The 25,203-nt window shown below is 37.9% G+C and overlaps 2 protein-coding genes across 2 annotated transcripts; one reads left to right on the top strand and one right to left on the bottom strand.

Moving 5' to 3' along the window:
- Window positions 1-219: 219 nt before the first annotated feature.
- On the bottom strand, window positions 220-7,263 carry LOC112563541 (ATP synthase subunit beta, mitochondrial-like). Its single transcript, XM_025237571.1, has 12 exons — window positions 7,167-7,263; window positions 6,510-6,564; window positions 5,075-5,235; window positions 4,012-4,188; window positions 3,545-3,719; window positions 3,099-3,220; window positions 2,698-2,882; window positions 2,375-2,533; window positions 1,973-2,095; window positions 1,340-1,552; window positions 918-1,119; window positions 220-485 (listed from the first exon to the last, which is right to left on the bottom strand). Exons 1-12 carry the CDS (start codon window positions 7,246-7,248, stop codon window positions 388-390), a joined length of 1,752 nt encoding a protein of 583 aa, XP_025093356.1. The 5' UTR covers window positions 7,249-7,263; the 3' UTR covers window positions 220-387.
- On the top strand, window positions 6,308-24,848 carry LOC112563536 (eukaryotic translation initiation factor 3 subunit A-like). The gene is made up of 22 exons (XM_025237561.1): window positions 6,308-6,475; window positions 7,620-7,810; window positions 8,843-8,979; window positions 9,467-9,630; window positions 9,860-9,918; window positions 10,697-10,837; window positions 11,201-11,409; window positions 13,802-13,973; window positions 14,090-14,281; window positions 14,692-14,808; window positions 15,721-15,903; window positions 17,869-18,006; window positions 18,192-18,401; window positions 18,694-18,798; window positions 18,950-19,063; window positions 19,540-19,662; window positions 19,935-20,088; window positions 21,554-21,752; window positions 21,935-22,108; window positions 22,367-22,572; window positions 22,687-23,421; window positions 23,924-24,848. The coding sequence occupies exons 1-22, from the start codon at window positions 6,427-6,429 to the stop codon at window positions 23,971-23,973; spliced, it is 3,822 nt and encodes a 1,273-aa protein (XP_025093346.1). The 5' UTR covers window positions 6,308-6,426; the 3' UTR covers window positions 23,974-24,848.
- Window positions 24,849-25,203: the final 355 nt, after the last annotated feature.

Below are 25,203 nucleotides of genomic sequence, written 5' to 3'. Positions count from 1 at the left end.
TGTTTATTATGTACCTCGGAGTCGGACTGGGTGAATCTGAAGATGTTGTCAATGAAGTTTTAGTGTTATCTTTGATAGTGGTAAAAATAAGCATATATGTATAGAGAGAGAGAGAAGAATGGTAACTGAAAATAGATTTAGTTTTTTAATCAATGCATCTCAGTTTTTTTCAAACGTGCATTGATCCATTGCTTTCCATAAACATGCAAAAAGACAACAAAATCTTACACAAATTTATTAGCTGGTCTCAAATATCTACACTTTTTCTTGTTTTTTTTCCAAAGAACGGTTCAATCAATGCATTCATTCAGAGGCAAAGTGATGACAAGCCTTTTGATGGCATTCACAGCTGACAGCACACAAAGTTTTCTATAAGTCAACAGTGTCCTATTTCTGTTCTGCAGCCAAGCGTTCAGCCTTGGCTACAACTTCCTCAATGCCACCAACCATATAAAATGCCACTTCTGGCAAATGGTCCAGCTCACCTGCAAGATATTATTCGATATTTTAAAAACCTCCATGCTAATAGAAAACTGTACAAGAAGGAAAAGCTTAAACATCCTATAGCGTACAAATCTGTAGGGAACGTTCATTTTCCCATAAGAAAATTATTAAAACATTAATTTTTTAAAAAATTATAGCTGCTAATATCTCAATAAAATTCTCTGGAAAAATGATGCACGAGCATTAGAAGTTTTTGCCAATAAAGAAACCCAAATCTTCAGGTCTCTAAGAAATGAAAATATATGGGTTGAGGAAGTCATCTTTGATTTTAAGATAACTGCTACATTCTCCAATGTTTCTCCCTTAGACAAATTTCCTAATTATTATTTATGCTAAACTGTTCACCTTAAGCTGCTGAAGTTTTGTTCTTTTAAAACATTAACAAATAAAGGAAACAGATTTTTAAGACTTGCCTGCAATAATCTTCTGGAATCCTCTGATAGTGTCTTTTAGAGCAACATACTTTCCCTCTGAACCAGTGAAAACTTCAGCAACCTGGAATGGCTGGGAAAGGAAACGTTGCATCTTACGGGCACGAGCAACAGTGAGTTTGTCCTCTTCAGACAACTCGTCCATACCCAGAATGGCAATGATGTCCTGCAGGGATTTGAAGTCCTGAATAACAAGAAGAGTACATTTTTTTTTTAATTTGCTGCTTTTAGTAAAAATAAAGGGCTACTAATACTCTTAAACTAGTTATAAGTGCACCTAACCTTCAAGAACTGAGTAAATAAATCTCTTCAAATATATTGATTGTGTGACAAATTCGTATATATTTTTGTGTATGTTTTTTTTTAACTGGGACACCTTATACAAAATCTGTTAAAGCACTTACCTGAAGGATCTTCTGCACTGCACGAGCTGTCTTGTAGTGTTCCTCGCCTACTATATTAGGATCTAATATACGGGAGCTTGAGTCCAGGGGATCCACAGCAGGATAGATGCCAAGCTCAGCAATACCACGTGACAGTACAGTGGTGGCGTCCAAGTGGGCGAAAGTTGTGGCTGGGGCAGGATCAGTCAAGTCATCAGCAGGCACATAGATAGCCTATTAAGGGAAAAAACAGATGTGGACACACTGCAGAGTTAGGAAAAGTTTCAAACCTTTAAAGTTGTGAACTAAGTATTTAAAAACAAAATTTTTCAAATCTTTACATTTTTTTTTTTTGCTAAAATCTTTCATGAACTTTAAAACATTCACACTCCTCCCTTTTAACATCTATTGAGATCATCTTTATATAGATTTTTTTGTTTTTATTATGAACACAGGATCAGGACCTAAATCCAAGAAAAAAACTTGGGTGATGCTTATCTTTAATTCATCAAGGTCACTTCCCTTTAAAACAAGATATCTTCATTAGTCATCACATTTTTGACTTTTTTCTTCCCTCTGGCCACAGACAGGACTATTTCTATATCATGCACTTCCTCAAACTGCACTTCAACATTAACTTAACAAACAAGTTACCTGCACAGATGTGATGGAACCCTTCTTTGTTGTGGTGATTCTTTCCTGCATGGTACCCATATCAGTGGCCAAAGTAGGTTGATAACCCACAGCAGAGGGGATACGTCCCAGCAAGGCAGACACCTAAATTATGATCGAAGAAAAATGAAGAGTAATCAGCAGTTATCCCAGAACTAGAACCTTTAGTTCTCCCTCTTTTACAGTTAAGGTTTAGTGAAGTGATTTCTTAACTTTTGTGAGCCCCCAACCTATAAAAAATAATTGACCAATGCTTGCGCCTATCTACAAAAGTAACAGCAAATGAAAATGTGTAATTCCAAAACCACATACATTACACTACTAAAATGCCACTTCGACCATTGGGGAGAAAAGTTGCTATGGACCATATTGTTTATTATGTACCTCGGAGCCGGCCTGGGTGAATCTGAAGATGTTGTCAATGAAAAGCAGCACATCCTGTCCTTCCTCATCACGGAAGTACTCTGCAACTGTCAGACCTGTCAATGCAACACGAGCACGAGCACCTGGGGGTTCGTTCATCTGTCCATAAACCAGTGACACCTGTTTTGAAAGGAGAACAAAAATTAAATATTTACCAGAAAATGCAAAAACCCCACAAGTTCTAGTTTATGGCTCCAATATTTTCAGATAGCAACCTTATACTCCAAAAACAATTCTTGCTTGTTTTAGGCGTTATTCAAATGAATTAAACATTACAGTTTTACCTTTGATGTGTCATCTGTGAGACTGATAACTTTGGAGACAATCATCTCATGATACAGATCATTGCCTTCACGTGTGCGCTCACCAACACCAGCAAATACAGAGTAACCACCATGAGCCTTAGCTACGTTGTTGATCAGTTCCATGATCAACACAGTCTTGCCTACTCCAGCACCTCCAAAAAGACCTAAGACATATATGGGCACAAAGTTAATTTTCAAATTAAAAGTCTTTCTAGCTGCTATAAAGACATAAGTACAACACCAAAAAAGCCCCCCTCTTACTTTAGATGTTTTCTTTAATTAAATGCTTTTCAGAAAACAACACGAGAGAACATTTTAGATAAAATATATCTTTGTCACTACAAAAAAGCAGTCACATAAACCCAGGAAAAGGTACTCACCAATTTTACCCCCCTTGGCATAGGGAGCCAAAAGATCCACAACCTTAATGCCTGTCTCAAGGATCTCCTGTTGCACACTCATTTCTACGAAGTCAGGTGCTTCCTGATGAATGGCTGAGTACCTTGCAACAGCAAATTGAAAAAAAAAATTACATTTGCTTCTTCACAATACCCGATAAGCAACAAAATATTAGGTGAAACACCAGTTTACTTTTATTGTTATTATCCTGAATTTTCCTCTGGGATAAATATAAAGTGTTATCTATCTTGGTTTGAGAACTGCAACCAGAATTTATAAAATACAAAATTGGGGGGCAATGTTTCTTTTGCATAAACTACACAAGTATTTTGAAATCGGATCAAAGAAATTTTGACTAAAAACAAATTGTGCTTAGTTATATATTTATAGTTACAAGGTTAAATAATTTCCTGAAATATGTCATTACTTGTCAGACCCAACTGGTCCTCGCTCGTCAATGGGTTCACCAATAACATTGATGATTCTGCCCAATGTTTTTGGTCCCACTGGAATTCTGATGGGAGTACCAGTATCCTTGCAGACCTGGCCTCGAATAAGACCTTCAGTACCATCCATGGCAATGGTGCGAACAGTGTTCTCCCCTAAAACACATAAGCTCTAGATATAAAAAAAAGTCTTTGAAAATGCCACCTTATTCTTTTACTATATAGATATATATTACATATGCAATACACTCTTGCAAGTTGAAAATACCAAAAATGTTATTAGTTACTTTAAAAACATGCAAAACTATAGTCAAACAAAATCATTAGTAGCCATGTGCAAGTTTTTTCACATATCTTATCACATTCTTTATAAACTTTCATATTGGCTCAAAAAATGTGTGACCATTTTAAAACTCTTACATTCAGACTGTTATACAAATACACCAACCCAAATGTTGTGCCACCTCCAAGATGAGCTTTGGGCTTCGATTTTCAACCTCAAGGGCATTGAGGATTGGTGGAAGATTATCATCAAACTGGACATCAACTACAGCACCAATGACAGCTACAATACGTCCAGCACCTAGGGCAGGGTTTGCTTTTGGTGCCTCTGCTGCATAATGACCTACACAGACAGAAGTTTCACACTCCTCTGAAAAATAATTCCTGAAGAAGACTTGTCTTGCTACCATGTAAACAGTAGTAATCAACAGACACAACAACCTGATGTCCTGAATGAGTAAACATTTATTGCTATAATACATAATGAACAACATATATGTCAAGCACAAAATTGTTTATGCACTGTACTATGCACCTGAAAATATTGAATGTTAAATCATGATGTAGTCATTATAGTTTTAAGCAGACATTTTTAACATGGTACCACCAAGATGCACTTTAACCATACAAGTTCGTTCTTTTAACCAAGTGCTGCACGGTCTTGAAAAAATGTTCAACTAGCTACTCTATCACTGTTAACTTTAATAGTGCTCTACTATCGATTAGATTAATACTAGCAGTTTGACAATACTGTAAATGACTTGTGCTGGATGCATTGTAGAAATCATTTGAAAATCTTACCAGGAACTTGGTTCGGTTCTTTTAAGTTTTTAGTGCAAACGACGTATCAAACAGATAAAATCTTACTTTGGTTTTGTGTCAGAATAACTTATATCAGTCTACGCCAAACTCCAGTCTGAACAAGGGCACTAGTAGAACTGTGTTGTGTGACCTCTAACTCACCTGATCATTTCACTGCATTATGCTTTAGCTAGCAAAAGCCCAACAATCGTTATAAAAACTTTACCAAGTATAATGCATAAGCCTGTAATGCAACAGTTAATGAAAGAGGGATATTCTATTATAACATAAATGCCAGGTCTAACTTCTACTTGGGTACTGTACTAACACCTAACAGGTAGTGACCGGCAGTGAAGGACATCTCCACGATATACTATCGACTTTACATGTAAAATTGATTGATAAACAGAATTACAACAAATTCTTACGATTGTTGAAATATGCTGGTAAAGCTCTTGCTGCTGTCTGTGTAGGTACTTGAGATGCGAGGGCACATTTTGATGCCCTCACAAATCCCGCACACGCTTGCCGTAATGAGTGCATGATGGCGACCCGAAGTAGGCTGCAATCACGTGACAATCCCAGCTTTCTGTGCCGCAACAATTACATTCAGATACTGTACTAACAAGAAAGCTTTATTCGAATTAAAACTTTAGCTTAGTAAAATTCTGAAGCTTGTAGTAATAGTTCAACAAATCTGTCTTAAGTATTTATTTCTTGTTTAAATAAAATTTTAGCCGAAGTTGGAGAAGGGGAGGGACTCGTAGGAAGGTTGAGGGCAAAAGAATTCAAGTGTTCTTAGCCTAGGACGAACCGAATCGCAACGCAGGGCATCCGATGGATTAGTAAATATTTTCTTGGGTTTATTTTATCAAAAACCAGCTCAAAGCATATTGTGAGTTGTATAATTTTGCTTTTGCAATGCCATTTTATTTCGTAATGTTTGGGTAATGCTTCATCCTTTACTTTTATTTCAAGTAAACTACCAGGCGGTAGTGAAGTTTCGCTTCGTGCGCATGCGCAGACTATACCCATACGTTTAGATACGCCCGGAGGTTTCGATTCACCATGAACGTAGATCCCCTATCTACGTCCATGGATTCACTACACAGCTACGGTATCATTTTCTCCAGTCCGGTGACAAAAAAAAAAAAAAACAACAACAAACAACAAAAACAAAACAAACAAACACACAAACAACTTCCCACTCATTGTCTAATAACAGTTTTCCAAAATCAAGAAGACAAAATGTAGGAATTGCCTTCATTATTAGTGCTATTATCATATATGAAGTGTATAAAGTTTCACGAGCGAGCACGGCGGTCTGTTTACACTATTAATTGTACATTTGATATATTAAAATAATTTTAAAAAGGATATAGAGATAAAGGGGAGGCGAGAGCATCACTAGCCCCATCTCAGTTTTAATAACCACTTTCTTGAAGCGTCATCCTAACCCTATTCATGTACCTCCTTGTACCGCTCAAGGAATAAGTAGTCTGACCTCGTCCGCTCGTTTGTCAGCATCTCAAAATAAACATTTATTTGTATCTTTATCATGAAAATTATTATTTTTATTTAAAACTATAATTGTGACTGCTTTTTTATTTTAATTTATAGAAAAAATAAAAACGATGAAAACTCGTGCATTGTCGTCTTAGCGCGAGTTGAACGAATATCGCCATTTTGATCCCTTGCACTCCCTTTCGCGTGGCGATTACGAGAGGGGAGCAAAGAAGAATTTTAAAGCTAGGGTCAGCGTTACATCCATGTAGCAAAGATGCCTACCTACTTCCAGCGACCAGAAAATGCCCTCAAACGGGCGAATGGTAAAGTTAATTTGTAGATTTTGTAATTTCAAACCTTAAGAAAATGCCACGCTTGCCATATGTGGTGATCGGCCATTTTTGGGTCTCACCTGCACAGGCCACATTTGTGAAATTTTCAGAGGCATTAGAGAATGATTTTGCATTAAAAATTCTTAATCACGTTAACTACTCTGGGAGAATTGATGTATTGTACTTAAAAAATAGATTATTAATCAGCTATTTCTCAATATGCCATTCCAAATATACGAAGGAGTCGATCACAGATTTTCAATGTCGCCATTAGTGCTCTTGCATTCTCTGAAATAACATAAACTGTTCTATTTATTGTGTATTGATTCTTATCAAATAGTACAATCATAAAACTAGATAAATTATAATAAGACGTCTTAAACTTGATGAGTAGTGACAAAAGCCAGTAAGAAATGGCACACTTAATTGAAATGTTGGAACGGCAGTGTTCATACACTTCGTGGAACGCTTTATCACAATAATTCAAGGGCTGTACATTATTCAGTTGTGGATAAATTATTTAAATTTTAACTACAGAAAATCTGTACTCGTTGGGCACGATAGGCCACGATCGTGGCTTTGCCGGGGAAGGCGATTTTCATTACTTTAAACATTTTCAAAAAATGTATAGGTTTCTTGGTCTAATGATTACATGTGAGCAGCAATAATAAAAAAACTTCACCCGCTGTCGTCTTCACATCTTCAGTTATTAGCCGGTCTTTGTATAATACTGTTATGCAGTGTGCTGTTCTGTATATTTGCATTCGAGTCCTGACCACGAGGTTTGAGTGATCAGTATCAATATTCCTTATGGGTTATTGTGCAAATATTTCTCAATATTTGAATTTGTAGTATTGGAATGGAGATGCTCACCTGACTAGCATATTCCTCAGGGCTTCTGCTAAGGCTAAATTCTTTGGGGTCCCAGGGACCTCTTCTTCAGATTTTCAAGGGGTCCCTGTTCTTCGCCAAGATTTGAAGGGGACCCCATCGACGAAAATTGAAGGGGTCCTCTGAACTTTTAATGCGTACTGTACGCAATTTTTTGCGTAAGCAGAAGCCCTGTTCCTGTTCACTGTTAAAGGAATTTGCATACTTGGTTTTATTTGATTATTTCTGCATTTTTCCTCTACAGAATTTATTGATGTTGGCAAGGAGCAGCGTGCATTGGATGCCCTGTATGATGTCATCAAAAGCAAAAAGCATCGTACTTGGCAGAAGATCCATGAACCCATCATGGAAAAGTACCTTCAGCTATGTGTTGACTTACGCAAGTCACACATTGCAAAAGAAGGGCTCTACCAGTATAAAAATATTTGTCAGCAGGTCTGCACCATTCCTTACAATGTGTTTTAAATTTAGTTAGCATAACATTTAGAGAGAATTGGCTGCAGCTCTGGTATAGAATAGAGCATAAAAGAAGAGAACATTTTCTCTTTTCCTAAAATTTGGGGCAGTCTGATAGCGCAACAGTTAGCACCTGTCACCAATATGGTGAAGGTTGACTGTCCCAGGTTTAGCTTTCGGGAACGCTGTTCACACTGTGTGCATGGCATCTATTTCATGAAAAAAGTATGTTTTTCAGATATGATGTACTGTTTTAGGGAGTTTTTGTATTGAGGTCATGCCTTGGGCAATCTTGGCAGCTTGTGTTTCCAGGAAGAACCATGCATCTAGCTAAAAAAAAGGCGTACATAAACTGGTATGCTCCACATGCATCACCACGTTATGATGGTGTTGCATACTATATCATACCTATATTTAATTTTGCATAGTTCCTTCAGATCATCTTCCTTTACAGCAAAATCTCTTCTTATGTTGCCATATTCCAAAAAAAAAAAAAATCCCCAAATGTATACAACAAACTAAACCGAAATAACTTGATCTTGCCTCCTCCCCTAAAAACACAGCAGCAATAATGCACACACACACACCGTCCCCCGGTAAATATTCTTGGGAACAGCATGGTTTTAGTTGAATTTTTAAGTATGCAGTTTTAGCCATGTGGAAAGCTTTATTGGAATGGTTAATGTTTCCATCTGTTGTGAAACTACTTTTTATTACCATGAATGATACATTGGTTGGTTTGATAAATCTGATCATTAGTTTGATAATTGTCATTTCAGTGGGTTTTTTTTTTTTTTTTTTTTTTTTTGCCAGTCTCATGCCTTTTTCATGGTGGTGGACTTCCTCTGGTTCTATTCTTTGGTGGTTACTTTCTAATCTTGTTAAATCCTGATTTAAATAATTTCAGATCATTTACCTTCAGTTTTTATTACAATGTCATTAAATTATGGTTGATACCTGTTATTTCCACTATTTTGCTTATGCTCATTTTTGTGCAATTAATGAAACTAGGTGAACATCAATTCTCTGGTGGATGTGGTCAGAAAGTATATTGCTTTGGCTGAAGAAAGAACTGAGGCAGCACGCCAGGAGTCACACCAGACTGTTCTTGATATTGATGACCTTGACCTCCCTGATTCTCCAGAAAGGTAACTAGTTAATGCATTGCTTACTGCTTATATAGATGTTTGATCTTTAATGAAAAATTATTGTAGACATAGCTTAAAGGACAACGATGACTATATGCAAAAACTCCAAGATAGCTGTTGCGTGGTTACAATTTTTTAAATAGTTGTACACATTTTTTGTGTTCACTTTAATAGCAATATCCTGTTGTTATCTGACAATTGAGTGTTGTTAGATATTGATCAACCCTTTATTTACAGCAGGAAGATTATAACGTCAAGCTCCACATGCATTGCCACAGTTGGTACTTGCACACTTAGTCTTGACAACACTTTGTATGCATGTACACTTTAATAGCGCGATCTGGCAATCAGTGTTTTGCTTAGATATTGATGAAACCCTGTGTTTACAGCAGACATTGTAATTTCAAGATCCACATGCATTGCCACAGAAAAATAGTGACTAATTCATATCATAAGCACGAGACTTTCAGAGTTTAATGTTTTTCAGTCTCCTGCTTAAAGCAGTGAGTGGAGAAGATACACAGGACCGTACAGATCGTGCCATCTTGACACCATGGGTCAAATTCCTGTGGGAGAGCTATCGCCAGTGTTTAGACCTGCTCAGAAACAACTCCAGGGTCGAACGTCTTTATCAGGACATCGCCCAGCAAGGTATTTCATTTCAGCAAAGTTGGCAGTACATAAATAGCAGTTAAACAGTTGTGGGTGAATAGATGACACTTTTGTCTGCACAAAATCTTAGTTATCTAAAGTTTCTTACTCTGTCAACCTTTAGAAATTTTGCACCGAAAATTTACTTGACAGTTTGCTTTGTGTGCTTGTTTCTCAAAAATGTTTCTAAAAAGACTTATCAATTACTGTTACTTTTTTGTGTGTATAGCATTTAAGTTCTGCTTGAAATATTCACGCAAGACGGAGTTCCGGAAATTATGCGACAATGTAAGTATAGTGTTAAAATATATATTTTGAATATAATAGATTCAAGCCAAGCCTGTTTCTGTTAAGGCGAGGAGCGGGTTGAGAAAATAGCTTTAGGGTGTCTGTCACATTTGACAAGTCTCAGGTTTACTTGATTTGACACTTTTTTTTTTATAATGTCTTCAGGATCAAGGAACTGTCTGCATTGTAAAGTTATCACAGGCATACTTAATCGCAGTGCATATAATACCAAAATATCTGTGGAGTAAATCTGCTGAGTAATGACAAAGTAGATACTTACATGAACATAGAACACATCTTTTATGTACTGTAGAACCACCCTCTCTAAAGATGGCAGATCCACCTAAAGATACCCGCTAGAGTGAGGCAGGACATGGTCTGGGTTAATTTTTACCCATTATTTGAATGATTAAGCCAGTAGCAATAGCCTGAGATTTTGGCTTCAAAAGTGTTTTGGAGGGAATTTATTTATAGAGTGAAGGGAAAAGCCTATATGAATGATATTCAGACAAGCCATTTTTGGTATGAGCACAAGCGTTAAAAAGAAATTCAGTAAGGTTTGGTGTATTCATATTTATGACTTTAACATCGGAACATGCATTGTTAAAGAATAATCTGAACCTTCTGTATTATACACCAAAGAATAAAGTTTATCTAATTTGACCATTTTACTTCCTAACTGCTAGTTTCTGGTCTCACTTCTCCCTTACAATTAGCCATATATGGTTTTAAATTGGTGTATATGTAACTTTAAAGAGATGCACATACTTGTTGACAGTTGCGCACTCACCTGGGTCATGTGCACAAGCATCAACATCAGCAAACAGCCATCAACCTTAACAACCCAGATTCACAAGCAATGCATCTGGAGACACGATTGGTGCAGTTAGACTCTGCTATTAATATGGAACTGTGGCAGGTAAATGGCATGTTTTTTAAACGTATACATGGTGGCAAAGAATAGATAACTTCTGTTCTTCAGCTCGAGTGAAAAGAAACAAAGTTGCAATCAAGCAGGAGCAATGATGAGAGATTATCTTATGCTTGAGAGGTACCAACTCGTTGAGACTCCTTCCTTGGACTGAGTTCCTGCTAGGTTATTTATGCAATGACCTAAATAGTGGAAAGCTTATTTCATGATCTTTCATTCATTATTTGGAAAATCTTTGCTGTTCATAGTGACCTTAAAGTTGGTAAATAGGATGCTGTCTCATCTGTATGTTTTGTTAAGATTTCTTTCAGGAGCAATGCCTTTTATAATTGTTCACCATTCTTTCTGTAGGAAGCATTTAAGGCAGTAGAGGACATCCATGGCTTAATAACGCTGTCAAAAAAACAGCCTAAACCATCACTTATGGCCAACTATTACCAGAAACTTGGCCTTGTCTTTGCAAAATCTGGTAATCATTTATTCCATGCTTCTACCTTGCACCGTCTCTTCAATTTGCTGCGTGAGCAACGCAAAAATTTGTCTCAAGATGAACTTCAAAGGTATTTGACACTTGTGGAATGCTTGAGAAAAAAGTTATTTACAGTCAAATCTCGCTACTATGCCACTCGGTATTGTACCACTTTTGCTCGGTCCCGACAAAATTCAATGCAAAATAAATTTACCATGCCACCACCTACTCTCGCTACTATGCTACTATTGTGTGATTGTTAAAAGGCACGAATTGTGAAATTCCGCACAGTGTTCCATTATTATACTGTATGGTAATGTGGGACATGGCCGTTAGATGGGATGGAACATAGCAAGCACAGGGAGGGTGGAGGCTGGCGATGGGGGTGGTCGCTGGCCGGGTGACAGGAAGAGCGGGAGGGGGTCGACTAGCGACAGGATGCAGGTGCACGGATGCAAGCGTGCGATTGACTAGACAACGAGATGTACGAGACCCGCCGAAAGAACATGCGCCAGCCGACGATTCTTGAGAGCTTTGGACTGACGGGTAACTTGAACAAATAAAGCCGTTTTTACGAACCCTCGTTATTATGCCACTCTCGCTACTATGCCACTTTTGCTCGGTCCCGGTAGGTGGCATAGTAGCGAGATTTGACTGTATATTAGTTTTTTAAAGCTCCTGGAAGTACAAAAGTCTACTGCATGTCTGGTGCTTAGAGCTAAGAAACATGACTTTCTGTACTGCCTATCTCCATCCCTTCTTGCTTTAAGTTCAAGCTGTTGTGTTTTAATGTCTTTGCAGGCTTCTTTAAATTTCTTTCTCATACATTCCAGCCAGATAACTTTGCTCTTCGTCTGCTAACACTATCACTAGGCCAACCACAAATCAGAAAAAAAAATCACAGAATTTTTAGTGTGCTGTAAAGCAGATGAACCATCTACTCGACATCAGATTCTTTAAACGCACACTGAAAACATCTGTTCCATGGGCATTATTCCTAAGAATAAATAATCAGTCCATCCTCTAACCCACACCTATATTTCGCATCTGTTGACTAGTTCGCCTGATCATCTTTCTGCAGATTATTATCACGAAAATTCTGACTGCTTGTTCTCGACTGTTTTGCATCTTTTCTGCTTCTTTTATTGCCTGCATAGTTATTTCATCTTTGTCTTTCATATGCTGTCCATGTCTTAAGCGCCATGAGCATACTCCTAGAGCTATATAAATCACGTATCATAAAATGCCTTTTAGTGTTACTGGGAAAATATTTGTTTAATTTTTCCAGAGTCAATGAGGGCAAAGAATAAAGCAGATAACTTAAAGAAAATACCATTCTGATGTGGGAAGGTATTACTTAAGAGTTAACTAACAGAATGTGTCGGTAAACCCAACTGCTGTTTTGTATGTTTTCATGCTCCCATTCTAAATAACAGATATGAAAAGTTTAAAGACCTACCTGACTAGTCCAAGTAGATTCTGGTACAGAAAATATAAGTATATTCTGTAAATTTTAGCACCTGAAATAAAGTGTTGAATTTATCATTTAATTTCAAAGTTGGCGATTTACTTCTAGAGTCAGCAAGTCGGCAAGTGGAGATTTGAACAGACAAGAATTTTTTTTTTTTTTCTTACTTTCTCAAGGTTCATGTTTCTCATTGCAATTTCATGCAGGATTCAATAAGTGATATGAGAGGATTCTTTAGCATATGTGTCAATTATCAGGTAGGTCTTTAACCTGTTTCTTACCCCGCCCCAGCCCCTATGGCATTTATAGTACACTTGTAGTATTGTCATCATAACTCATGATCTTTTGGACATATTTTATTAATTTCTTTTGATAATTGAAGACATTTAAATCTTTAAAACTGGCTTACCATTTGAATATTTGTTTAATTGCAGGTTTCCTCCCTTTTTATTTGACATTGTTAACGTTTGGCATAAAATTATGTTTATGGGTAATGCTTTTATAAATGCCTTCCAGTGTTGCTGGGAACTAGATGCACTTTTTTCTCAGGGTCAATGAAGGCACAGAGTAATTTAGCTGATTTCCAAGAAGTACTGCTTCTCTTAAGCTGTACAAGAAAGTATCAGCATACATCAGTTTTTTGTGATTCTTTTATGGAGCTTGAATTTATTAAAATTATGTTAGGCGGCACCTTAATAGTACTTGTATGCTTACCTGTCAACCAACTGTATAGTTTAACCAGCATTGTGATTTTATTTTTCAAATCTTTGGATTACAAAATTAATTTTTTTCATGTTTTTAAAATAATTAGCATTGTACGCGTGAATTATCTTTTAAATAGCATTCAGAATATTCTGTTGAACTGGACTATTCCTAGGAACGACTGCCATGTCAAACACCAATATCCTGCATTTACATAAATGCTTTTGTTGCAGCCGTTTCCAGTCTTTATCAATCACAAGTGTATTTTGACATCTCAAGGCATTGAGCTTTGTGGAATTATTTTGTGATGCAGAATGGCAGATCGTCTCTTGTGTGCTACCCTAGCTATCCCCATCCCTGCCTCTCGCAATGCTGTTGACAACCTGCTGGTGATGGATGAAAGTGGCATCGAGAAACAGCGTCGTTTGGCTACCTTGCTGATGCTGCCTTGTCCACCCACTCGACAAAGCCTTGTAAAAGATTTGGTGAGTGTTTCACAAGTTATTGGCAACAGAGATGTTTTTGAGAAAAGTTCTTTATTTCTGTTTTTATTTAAAATGCAACTAACAAGATTTGTCAAAGCCAAATTTTTTTTTAACAGGTAAAGTATGGATCATTGCAATATGTAACCTCTGAACTACAGAACCTGTATCACTACCTAGAGGTTGAGTTCCATCCTCTGCAGCTTTATCCAAAGGTGCAGCCTCTAGTGCAGTTCATTGCAGGAAATGAAGATCTTGCTATGTATGTTCCTCTATTGGAAGACATCATCATCACAAGGGTTCTTAAGCAAGTAAGTAGCCAAGCATTATCAATTTGAATCTATCCAAAGTTAAAGAACTTCCTGCGGGCTGGGGGACATTTTTCCAGGAGACAAATTTCATCCACAAACTGTCTCTCAATTAAAAAAAGCATATTTTTGAAGAAGAATTTTTTTTGGTGGTATTTATGTCATGCCTTGGGCAATCTTGGCAGCTTGTGTTTCCAGGAAGAACCTTGCATCATGTGCTAAAAGGCATATATAAAAGGGTATGCTCCACATGTAACACCACATTATGATGGTGTTGCACACTAATTCATACCTATATTTTTGCATAGACAAATCCTAGCAATGTGGATCTGTGATTATAGTTTTGCTTTTTTATGTGAAAGTTTAAATGCCAGGTGAGAAACATCATGCCTAATCAGTTTTTGTTTCTTTAGGTCTCACAGGTCTATCAGACAATTGAGTTCAAGAGATTTGCTTCGCTGGTACCATTTGCTGATAAATTCAAGCTGGAAAGACTTATTGTCAGTGCTTCAAAAAATTTGGAGCTACAGGTAACTCCTTTTCAGTAAACTTGCCCAATATCCAAGGCACACTCTACCCTCACTTATTGAGCGGTCCGGTGGCGCAACACCTGTCACCAATACAGTGAAGGTTGGCTGCCCTGAGTTCATTTCTCGTCTCAGGACCGCTGTTCTTTCTCTGCACATGGCATCTGTTTACAGGGCTGGCTGGCTGCCTTGCCGTAATGTAGCCTCAGTTGCTGGCACAGCGTAAAACACCAATTCCCCACCACCCACCCCCACACACACACACAAACACCCTCAGTACTTCACACATTAAGCTCTTACACAATATGTCATTCCAGTTCCTGGGTTTTGGGTATCAGGACAATAAGTCTATTGATAGTTAACAGCTAATTTAACATCTCAACCAAAAATCCCTGTCTTAAATGCAAACTTCTCCCTGCTTCACCTAAAACAAATACTAAGTACACAAAGTTCTTCAAGAAGAACATTTAAGTACAAGGTAGTAATTATTCAGAGAAAAATGCAGCCAGAAAAGCTATATATATCACCATACTAATTCCAATACCTTTAACACGCAAGGGATTTCAGGCACTGTGGAAGGGTGTGCAAAGATTTTTTTTTTTTTTGCTACTTGGGTGAAGAAAGAACAAACACCTGCCCACTGATGTGTCAGTAACATAGTCATATAATGTTGCTGGTAGACTGCTGCTGGCCTTCTTTTTTTAAGTTACTAGTAAAATTATTTTTCTTCCATTTCCAGCTCTTCCTGACCAGTACTAGTGTGCAGTCGGTGTCCTACTTCTTGCCCCTCCCCCACCTCATGTACGGGTCTCTTAATTAAGGTTGCCTTTGTTTAGCTGGTCATGTAGAATTCATCATTGTTTATTGTCATTCAGCAGTGTTGTATTAAAATTTCTTTGCATTTGCATATTTCAGGCACGTGTTGACCACCGCAGCAAATCTCTCAGTTTTGGCACAGACCTGGGCTTGTCACAGAAAGAAGAGGTTGCTGAAGGTCCTACTATTCAGAGTATGCCCAGTGAGCTGATCCGAAACCAACTTACTGCTATGGCTCAAGCTCTCAATCATGCTGTTGAAGTTGTTGGACCAAAGAATGTGGTGTGTATATGTCTAGCAGCCTTTTCTAGAGTTAGATTTATTTTGCTTTCGTCCTTCCCCTACCTGGAAATAAAATGGCTGCTATTGTATATCTATGTTTCACTGAGATACTTTCATGATCATGGTGTCACTGAGATACTAGTAGGTCTGACAGCTCTTTTAGTTTTGAGTTATGTATCCTTCAAACCCCAAACCTCCTCCCCACTACCCCCCAAAAAATGTTCCCCACGTTAATTTAAGATATTGCTACTTGTCAGCTTACTTTTGCAAATGTGCATAAAATAAAACTTTCCTAATTGTGACCTCTTTCCCTCTTAGTTCTGGCCTCAAAAACTGTGAAGATATTTTACTATCTCTGTTTTGTCATTTCTGCTACCACAGCCTTCCCAATTCTAACTTATGACTGACAGTTATAACATTATGAGTCAGTATAACCAGAACATGGTGAGTTATAAAATATTCTTGCCAATAGAGCTTGATCAACTAGAAGCAAAGGGACGATAAGGAAAAGTATCATATGGTTTTTAAGAGCTTTATATCAGCATTTAAATAGATTGATTTCATAAGTGCTTGCAGTCATGGTTCCTAGAATGAAAGTAGAGGGTTGGTCTCCATATTATGACGTTTGGTAGATTTTAGCATGTATAGGGATATTTTACAGTATATCAACTTTAATCATGCAGGAAGGTTGCAAGGCAAAAATGTGAAAGTATTTTTTTAAACCTGTTTAAATGCACTGGCAGTTTTTGTAATGCTGCACCCTGAGGCGTTGCTTTAGCTTTAGTTGGTACTGCTAAAGCGTCATTGGGTGCAAACAGGAAACTGAATGAATGTCTACCTAATCCAGCCTGATATGCTGTACTAGATGTATGATCATGCAACATCAATTAAATATGTAGTTTTGCAGTGACTTTATCATAAAATGGAACTAAAATGTGCATGTTTGTAAGTGTCATAAAGTAAAATGTTACAAAACATTTTCAATTAACTGACTTAAGAAAAAAAAAGATTTTTTTCTTCAAATGCGTAACTAAAGCAAATAGTATTTTCAAGGGAAAAAATTAATGGTTTAGGGAAAATTTGCCATCATTAAAGGCCTTTAGACTTCTGCCTACTTATCTCCTCCTTCTCCCTCAATCCTTGCACCAAACCAATACACCATGGGGGCGGGGGCAAAGTTTTCTTTTCATGGGCCAGCCTCAAGATTCTAAGCTATGGGCATGCGGGTAAAAACCCGAGCCACAACAAACCTAATGATACTGTAATGGACAACAAATGAATATGTAATGATGTGTAAAGTGAAGCTGAATTCACTCATAATAAAACTTCAAAACCAGTCTTTCCTTTGAAGCCAGCTGCCCCTAATGCTCTCTAATGACATACATGTCACCTGTGCTATTTTTGTACTGTATGTTACAATGTTACAGACTGCCGATGACGGCGCTGTTGTACAGTATGGTGTAAATTTTGATCAAATTAACCTTGGCTGAATTTTAAAAGAAAGACAAACGAAGTGCACATCACATTTTGGCAGATTGGCCAGTCTAAAGACGTCCATGGGCCGTACTTTACACACTGACCTGCACAACTGTAGTGGCAGTAAATTGCTGCTTGCAGTGCAACCTACATATAGCAAAATAGCTTGAGTAATAGCGCTGGGAGCAAATGGGCATAATGTGGTCACAAAGTGCAAAGTTCATCTGTTAAATATTTGTGTGCACAAGCACAGGAACAGATAATATCCAGTATTTAAACTAGTGCACCCTGAGGCGTTGCTCCAGCTTTTGTTGATACTGCTAGAGCGTCATTGGGTGCAAACAAAAAATTGAATGGAGTCTACCTAATGCAGCCTGATGTTGTGCTGTGCTAGATGTTAAACCATGCTATATCCACACACCCTTCTCCTCTCTGATTTATTTTGTGTCTTTCTGGGACTGGCATGTGATAAAAGACTTAAATTTTCAGGAGGAGGAAGAGGAGCTACGTGCCAACCTTCTAAACAGCTACCGTCTGACTGCCAGGAAAGAGCACCAGCGTATCTTGCAGAGACGCCAGATTATTGAAGACCGCAAAGAGCAGTTGGAAAACCTGAATGATCAGCGAGTAGGTTACTGCATTTATTAGTGTGTTTTTGGCTTTTAGAGGGAGTAAGACAATTTTAAAAATTGAGGAAAAGGTATGTTTGCACCAAAAATATTTAATTGTTTTATCAGCATAAACGCAGGCAGTTAAAAAAGCAAATGTCTATAAACACAACTGTGATAATGACTTTCCTAATAATTTGACAGGAGCGAGAAGAACAGGAACAGGTGGAAGAAGCCCGACGGCGTGCATACGAAGCAGAAATGGCACGACTAGAGAGAGAAGCAGAAGAGCGCATGAAGCAACGGCAGCAGCAGGAGCACCAGGAAATCAAGCGCAAACATGTGCGAGAGCGCCTTGAGGAACTTCGCAAAACCCCACAGGGATCCAAAATCTTTCAGAATATTGATGAAGAGGTCTGTTTTATTTATTAAAAATGTTTTTTGCTAACAGCTGTGTGAAGATGATCTGCACCATAAACAGTTGCAAATGTTGAGTAGTAGTTGTAAATTAGTTTTTAAACTAGCATGGTCCTTTTGTCATGGTTGGTTCAGTGAAATTAAAGTGTGCTTGAAAAAATTGTATGTTCTGTTTAAAGAATATAATATATAATAAAATTAACAGCTGGATACAAGTGACAAGGTTAGATATAAATATTCAATATCGATTCATCTTTGAGTTTGTTAAACAAGACTTGTGTGACTGTAGGAGATGGCTGACCTGGACGTTGATGAGATCATGCAAAAGCAAGTAGAGCAGCTTGAAAAGGAGAAGCGAGAGCTTTTGGAGCGACTCAAGGGACAAGAGAAAAAGGTAACCACTGTTTATTATGCTGGGACCCTCAAGTCTTCCAAGTTCTTTCCAATAACTTTTAAGAAACTAATCCTGTTATATGTCTGTCCATAGAATCTACCATTTAACTTGCAAAGATTTTCTCAACATTGCTTGCCTTTGCTTTGTGCAGGTTGATTATCTTGCCCGTGCTAAGCGTATTGAAGAAATACCACTGTTGCTGAAACAGTATGAAGAAGACAAAAAGGTTGGCAGGGAGTTTTGGGAACAGCAAGAGCAGGAGCGAGTAAGTAATCATTATTCAACATTTGTGTTGGTGTAAAGTAACGTTTCCTTTAAGGTACTTTCAAGTTTTTGCCCTTTTGCCTTCATACCACTTTATGCACCTTTGGGGTAAAAAAAAATGGCAGACAAATAATTCATAAAACAAATAAGTCATGCGTTTCTCCTGGCATTGGCTTGTTGTGCAATTCTGGCGGTTAAATGACTTGCATTTTCAGTAAATGTGTCATTTGGTCCTCATCAAAATACTTTAACAGTAAGAATGTTGACTTTTAATCAAATGTATTTCAGTAATTTAGTTTGCAAACTAAAGGCAAGCTTCAGTGGTCATAAGACTAAGTGGGTAAATAAGTTTGATAAAGATAATTAAGCTGTTGTGGGGATTCAACCAGACTATTTCCTAGTAAATGTAAAATTAGCTTGTAAGCTTTTCATCGTGTTAATGGAGAATTAATGAGGGATGTATTCTGGACATTTCAGATAGAAAACTTGAAAAAAGAGCGTGTTTATGGTCTAGAAACAAAAGCTCGCCTGTCCAGAATTTTTGAAGACAGTGAGATTTTCTTGAATACTCTCAAAAAGGCACGGAAGTCTGATTATGAGGTAAGCAGCATATATAATGTAGTAGTGTGTATTTCTTGTGTGTTAACTACCTGTCGCCCTCTCCATCTTAAATATGAAAAGAAGCACAGGAGCTATCAAAAGCATTATCTCATCTGTGTATAAAATTGTTCTTAAGTTTGGTGTGTTGAAGTGTCAGCATAGTAGATTTATTCATAATGGCATTTTGCTTTGAAACTATAACTGTTAATGATGAATCTCTGCAAAAGTGTGGGATGATGGATCACAAATTATTACATATTTTTCTGACAAAGGACAAATTAAAAGAATTTGAGAAAAATCTGGCTGTTGAGCGCAAAACACGGCTGCTTGAACGCAAACAAAAGCGAAAAGAAGAACGACGGCAAAAGTGGATTCTGGAGAAGGAAGAGGAAGCCCAGCGCATCAAGGATGAAAAACTTAAGCTCGGTAAGTTAAAACTTCGGTTAAAAGCTGAAGAGATGACTAAAGCCTGGTAAATTTACTATTTGTGTACACAGTATGATTTGTGCACTAACCAGGTTCGTAAAAATCCCTGATTGGACTGAGATAAACCTGACAGGAACAATGATGATAATTTAATCATCTTTAGGGAATACTTTCCCGGTGAAACTCCTTCCTTGGACTGAGTTCCTGAGATAAGCAAAATGCATTTGTGCAGCCTTTTAGCCTTTCTAAACTAGAAAAGTTGGTGCATTAACCATCATATACCTGTGGAGAAGGATCCCAAACGCCTTTTTTCAAAAGATCTTTTGTAGGTCATGAAACTATTTTGCAAAATTATAGACAAAAAACAAATTTCTTATTAAATCAAACAATGTAACACTCAAAACTTTTTGTTGTCCAGCTAGATGTCTTTAGCATTGTCTTAAAGACGAAAGATGAATTTAATTAGACTGTCAGCTTAAAGGCTGAACTTTGATGATCCGACAAGAAAGAATTGATACGATTGAGCAGAAGGAAATGAAGGTACCCGTTGAAAAGCTTTGTAAGTTAAAAACTGAAGAGATTACTTAAGCCTGGTAAATTTACTATTTGTGTACACAGTATGATTTGTGCACTGACCAGGTTCGTAAAAATCCCTGATTAGACTGAGATAAACCTGACAGGAACAATGATGATAATTTAATCATCTTTAGGGAATACTTTCCCGGTGAAACTCCTTCCTTGGACTGAGTTCCTGAGATAAGCAAAACGCATTTGTGCAGCCTTTCAGCTTTTCTAAACTAGAAAAGTTGGTGCATTAACAATTATAAATCTTATAAAGATGAATTTAAATTAAACTAGCTGTCAAGATCCGACAAGAAAGAATTAATGTTTGAGCAGAAGGAGATAATGGTAACCATTGTCCAGATAAAAGCAATTAGCTCGACCATTAAATGGACCATTAGGGTAGCCTGCACCATGTAAGCTTTTTGTCTCTCTCCCTTGGATCAAAGCATTGTTTCATTCCACATGCTAATAATTAGCTTCATTTTGCTATCATTAGCTTATCACACAACATTGTAGTTTTTAATTCGAGAACATGAATTTTCCATTGTCATTTAGAGATGCAGCCATGTCTGTTCTCATACTGGTATGCTTCTTTTATGACTTTAAAAGTATTATGGGTTTGCACATTACAAATTGAATTGTTAGGCCCTTAAAGGAACTATACCTTTCCGTTAGTTTTTTTTTTCTAAATTAGGGGATAATAGCAAACAGCAGCAGCAATCAGGAACAATGAACAGACTTGAATTTCACATTTATTGAGAGATTCCTTTCTTGGACAGAATTCCTGCATAACATGATGTTTCAACGGGTATTCGATAATCCATTATTTGATTGTCGTCAATTTAGAAGAAAATTGTACTGTTTATTCCATACAGTTGCAAGTGTTCTTTTAATAATTTAGAACGAGAAGAACAAGAGCGACGCCAAAGAGAGGAGAGGGAGAAAGAAGAGCGCGAATATGCGGAAAAGATTGCAAAACTAGACCAGCAGGCTGAACGTCAGAGGCAGCGTGAGAAAGAGATTGAAGAGCGACAACGTCAGCGAGAAATTGAAAATCGTCGTCCAGATGAGGAAAAAGTTGAAGAACCTGAGAAACCTAGGTAAGTGAGCTGTCATGAAAGCTGTCTGCTAGTTAGCAGGTTTCCACCAAAACTCCCCCACCGCCGATCTTTTCAAAATAGCAGCAAAATCTGCACCCCAAAATCAGTTGTTTTTTTCTGAAGCACTGTTTCACATGTTAATTAACTAAATTTTTTTGTACCCTGTAACTTGTTTGTTGCAGTGAGAAGCGTGTACCACACAGTGATCGTGACCTTGATTGGAGACGTGGTGGTGGTGGTAGTAGTGGTGGTGGTGGTGAGGATGGAGCAAAAGGGGAGGGTGAAAATCGTCCATGGCGACCGCCATCAAAACTTGGGTGGCGTGAAAGGGAACGGGAGAAAGAAAAAAGCATGAGGTAAAAACTAGTGAGTTATGCATATAGACACAGGTCTGAAAAGTGTTACTAGGGTGTTTTTTTTTTTTTTAAATTTTAAGCACATCCAGTTTGCATAGCTTTTTTCTCTGCATTTCAGTGCATTTATGTTTTTGAATTCAGAAAATTGTACTTGTTTGTAGAATTATCTTTTAACTATTATGAAGATTTAAGTTTTTTCAACAAGAGTTTGTGTACCTTTGCTGAAGATTTTGTCTTGCTTATATCTTTGTGCCGCAGGGAAGACGGAGAAGGTCATGATGTGGTAGATCGCCGAGATGCTCCTCCACCAAGAGATTTTGGAAGGAGAGAGGAACCTGACAGAGATTTCCGAGATAAAGCTCGTGATTTCCGTGATCGCCCAAGAGATGATAGAGACTTCCGTGATAAGGCTCCACCTAGGGATGACCGTGGACCTCGTGGATTTGCTGACCGTGAGGATAGAGGTGAATAATGGTTCGAAAATTTAATAGCTATATTGGCATATGATATTTAATTTATATTTAAATTGAGTACCTTGTGATCAAGTCCTACAGCTAAAAATTATTTTTGATCTTTAGGTTCACGTGGATTTGGAGAGGGTGATGAAAGAGGACCACGGAGATTTGATCGCTTAGGCCCACCAAGGGAGGATCGTGACATCCGTGGACCTCGTGAAGAAAGAGATCGTGACTTTGAACGAGGCCCTGCTAGAGATGATCGTGATTTCCGGGGCCCACCACGAGATAGAGATGATCGAGACTGGCGTAGTGGGCCTAGAGACGGACCCCCTGGTGGAAGTTGGCGAGACAGACCTGCTAGGGAAGATAAAGGAGATAGTTGGCGAGACCGAGGCCCTCCAAGAGAGGAGAGGGGCCCCACGCGTGATGACCGAAGAAGCGATGATAGACGGGAGGACAGGAGAGGTGGGGAGAGGGGCTCTGACAGCTGGCGTGACAGGGCACCCCCATCTCGTGGAGAGGAGAGATCTTGGCGGGATGGACCAAGAACTGATGGACTTAGGGGAACTCCCAGAGAAGATGGGCCCAGGGGAGGTCCAAGAGATGAGGCTCTCCGAGGAGGTTTGAGGGACGAGGAACCACGAAGGGGACCTAGAGATGATGGACCAAGAGGAGGACCAAAAGAGGATGGACCTAGAGGTTTGAGAGATGATGGACCAAGGGGAGCACCCAGGGATGAAGGGCTAAGAGATGGCATGAGGGAGGAAAAGGGTTCACGTGCAATACCAAGGGAAGACAGACCAAGAGGGTCTCCACGTGATGCTGGACCTCGGGCACCACCGAAAGAGAGAAAATGTAAGTTTTTACTTCATTCTTTTACATTACTTGCTTTAGATGTTTCTAATTAAGTTGGTGCCACGTCAGTGAGAAGTTTCTGTGAGTTGAGATGTACTCTGTTTTGCTTAGACAATATTTTTTACTTGCACAAAATTTGCTCATTAAAAATAAGCTATCATGATAAGAAGGGGGTTACATTTTTTTTAAAGCACAGATTGTATGCTAGAGTATAAGATCTTGAACCTGGTATTCTTTCCTTTAGATAACTTTGAAATTTGTTTGGCTTTTGATATTTATGGGGTCTGCTAATGCTAAAAACCAGTGATTGTGGATTCTTTGAGATCAAGAAAAAGAGCAGTGCTGAAACAGATGATTGTTTAAATCATCATTCGCTCTGATAAAATGGAGCCAGTGAGCTGGGGAAGAAGGGTTTTGTGGGTTTAAATGTGCCAGTTAGCTAGCCATAAAAATCCATGCTGCTCATAATACAACTGTCACTGTTTGCTTTTGTGTCTTTTAGCCAAGCAAGAAAACACAGAAGATGATGGCTGGACTACAGTGCGCTACTGAAGACCTTTTGGTTGCTAGCATTTCTTTTAAGTACATTTTAAGGTGGTGGCAGAAGCAATAGGTATAAATTATAATTTATTCCATGTACCTATTTTCCATTGGTGGTAAGGAGTTTTCCAACTTGCATTTGACACAGCTTTGCACCCCAGTGACTTTAATAGAAACCTGATGGTGTCTATGATCTTTATGCATGATCATTCTTGTGAAAAGAAATCAGTAGAATAAGCTAGGTGACTTGATGTATGTTTTTATTGTGTTGTCTTTGGTGTGGCACTAGCCAGGGTCTAGTTTTGCACGCATTATCATTTGTGTTAACTAGATGTTTGGCTTTGGGGGGCTTTGTCTCTCATTTGTTTGAAATAAAAGCATATGTGGAATGTTACCTTGCAGACTGAAAGATTGAGTTTCCTTGATCTCTTGCTTACACTTCAGCTTTATGAATGAATGACTGGGCAAATATTAGAATGTGTTGTGCTCGTAGTCAACCAGTCTAGTTTGGTGTGTTAATCTTTGAAGGAGTCTTCATCAACCTTCTGTGGTTTCCATGTCAAAGGTGGTCTTAGCTTGCTCTGTATAAAATCCTGTAAAGGTTTTATGTGCCAGTGGTACACAAATGCATGCTTTAGAGTATTGTGGTGGCACAAGTTTAAAATGTGAAGGAAATTAATATCATAAACTGCTAATAGCACTGCTTCACAATACAGCTTAAAGCACAAGTGCAGGTTCTAATTCATAATGAGTGCCATTTCGTTTTTTTAAATCCTGTTTGTATAAACAATTCCTTGCAAATGTAGGTATTTTATGGCCACATTATTGGAATCCGAATGACTTGTAATTAACATTGATGTTAATATAATAAAAACTATGCTGACTTATGCCATGTTATGTAATAATTTGGAGGCAGGAATGTCATTGTGAATGTTCTATTGATAAATCAGGACCTACACAGCACATTTGACATATCTATAAAAATTTTATTCATTTACATCCAAACCTCATAAATAACATGGCAGCATCCCAGAAAAATACTTTAAAAAATTTACAGCATATGGTAACTCATGTACACCACGCATAATGGATGGGCAGATATTTGAAAACAATGTTTATTACACGTGAATAGTTACTTTAATGACCGGTAACAGCAACTAGCCTTTCTGTGAACAGCTTGGCTGCAATTTTCTGGTATATAGGCTGATACCTAATAATTGGTTCTTCCAGTAGTATCTCAAT

Source organism: Pomacea canaliculata, linkage group LG5 (assembly GCF_003073045.1).
Source record: "Pomacea canaliculata isolate SZHN2017 linkage group LG5, ASM307304v1, whole genome shotgun sequence".
Lineage (NCBI taxonomy): Eukaryota > Metazoa > Mollusca > Gastropoda > Architaenioglossa > Ampullariidae > Pomacea > Pomacea canaliculata.
This window is presented reverse-complemented; position numbering and strand designations above follow the sequence as displayed.

Coding starts and splice junctions, on each gene's coding strand:
- LOC112563536 (XM_025237561.1), top strand. CDS start 6,427: ATGCCTACCTACTTCCAGCGACCAGAAAATGCCCTCAAACGGGCGAAT. Junction 7,811..8,842: donor ATAAAAATATTTGTCAGCAG/GTCTGCACCATT, acceptor TAATGAAACTAG/GTGAACATCAATTCTCTGGT. Junction 14,809..15,720: donor CAAAAAATTTGGAGCTACAG/GTAACTCCTTTT, acceptor TGCATATTTCAG/GCACGTGTTGACCACCGCAG.
- LOC112563541 (XM_025237571.1), bottom strand. CDS start 7,248: ATGCAAATATACAGAACAGCACACTGCATAACAGTATTATACAAAGAC. Junction 2,883..3,098: donor TGCCAAGGGGGGTAAAATTG/GTGAGTACCTTT, acceptor TATATGTCTTAG/GTCTTTTTGGAGGTGCTGGA. Junction 486..917: donor ATTCCAGAAGATTATTGCAG/GCAAGTCTTAAA, acceptor AATATCTTGCAG/GTGAGCTGGACCATTTGCCA.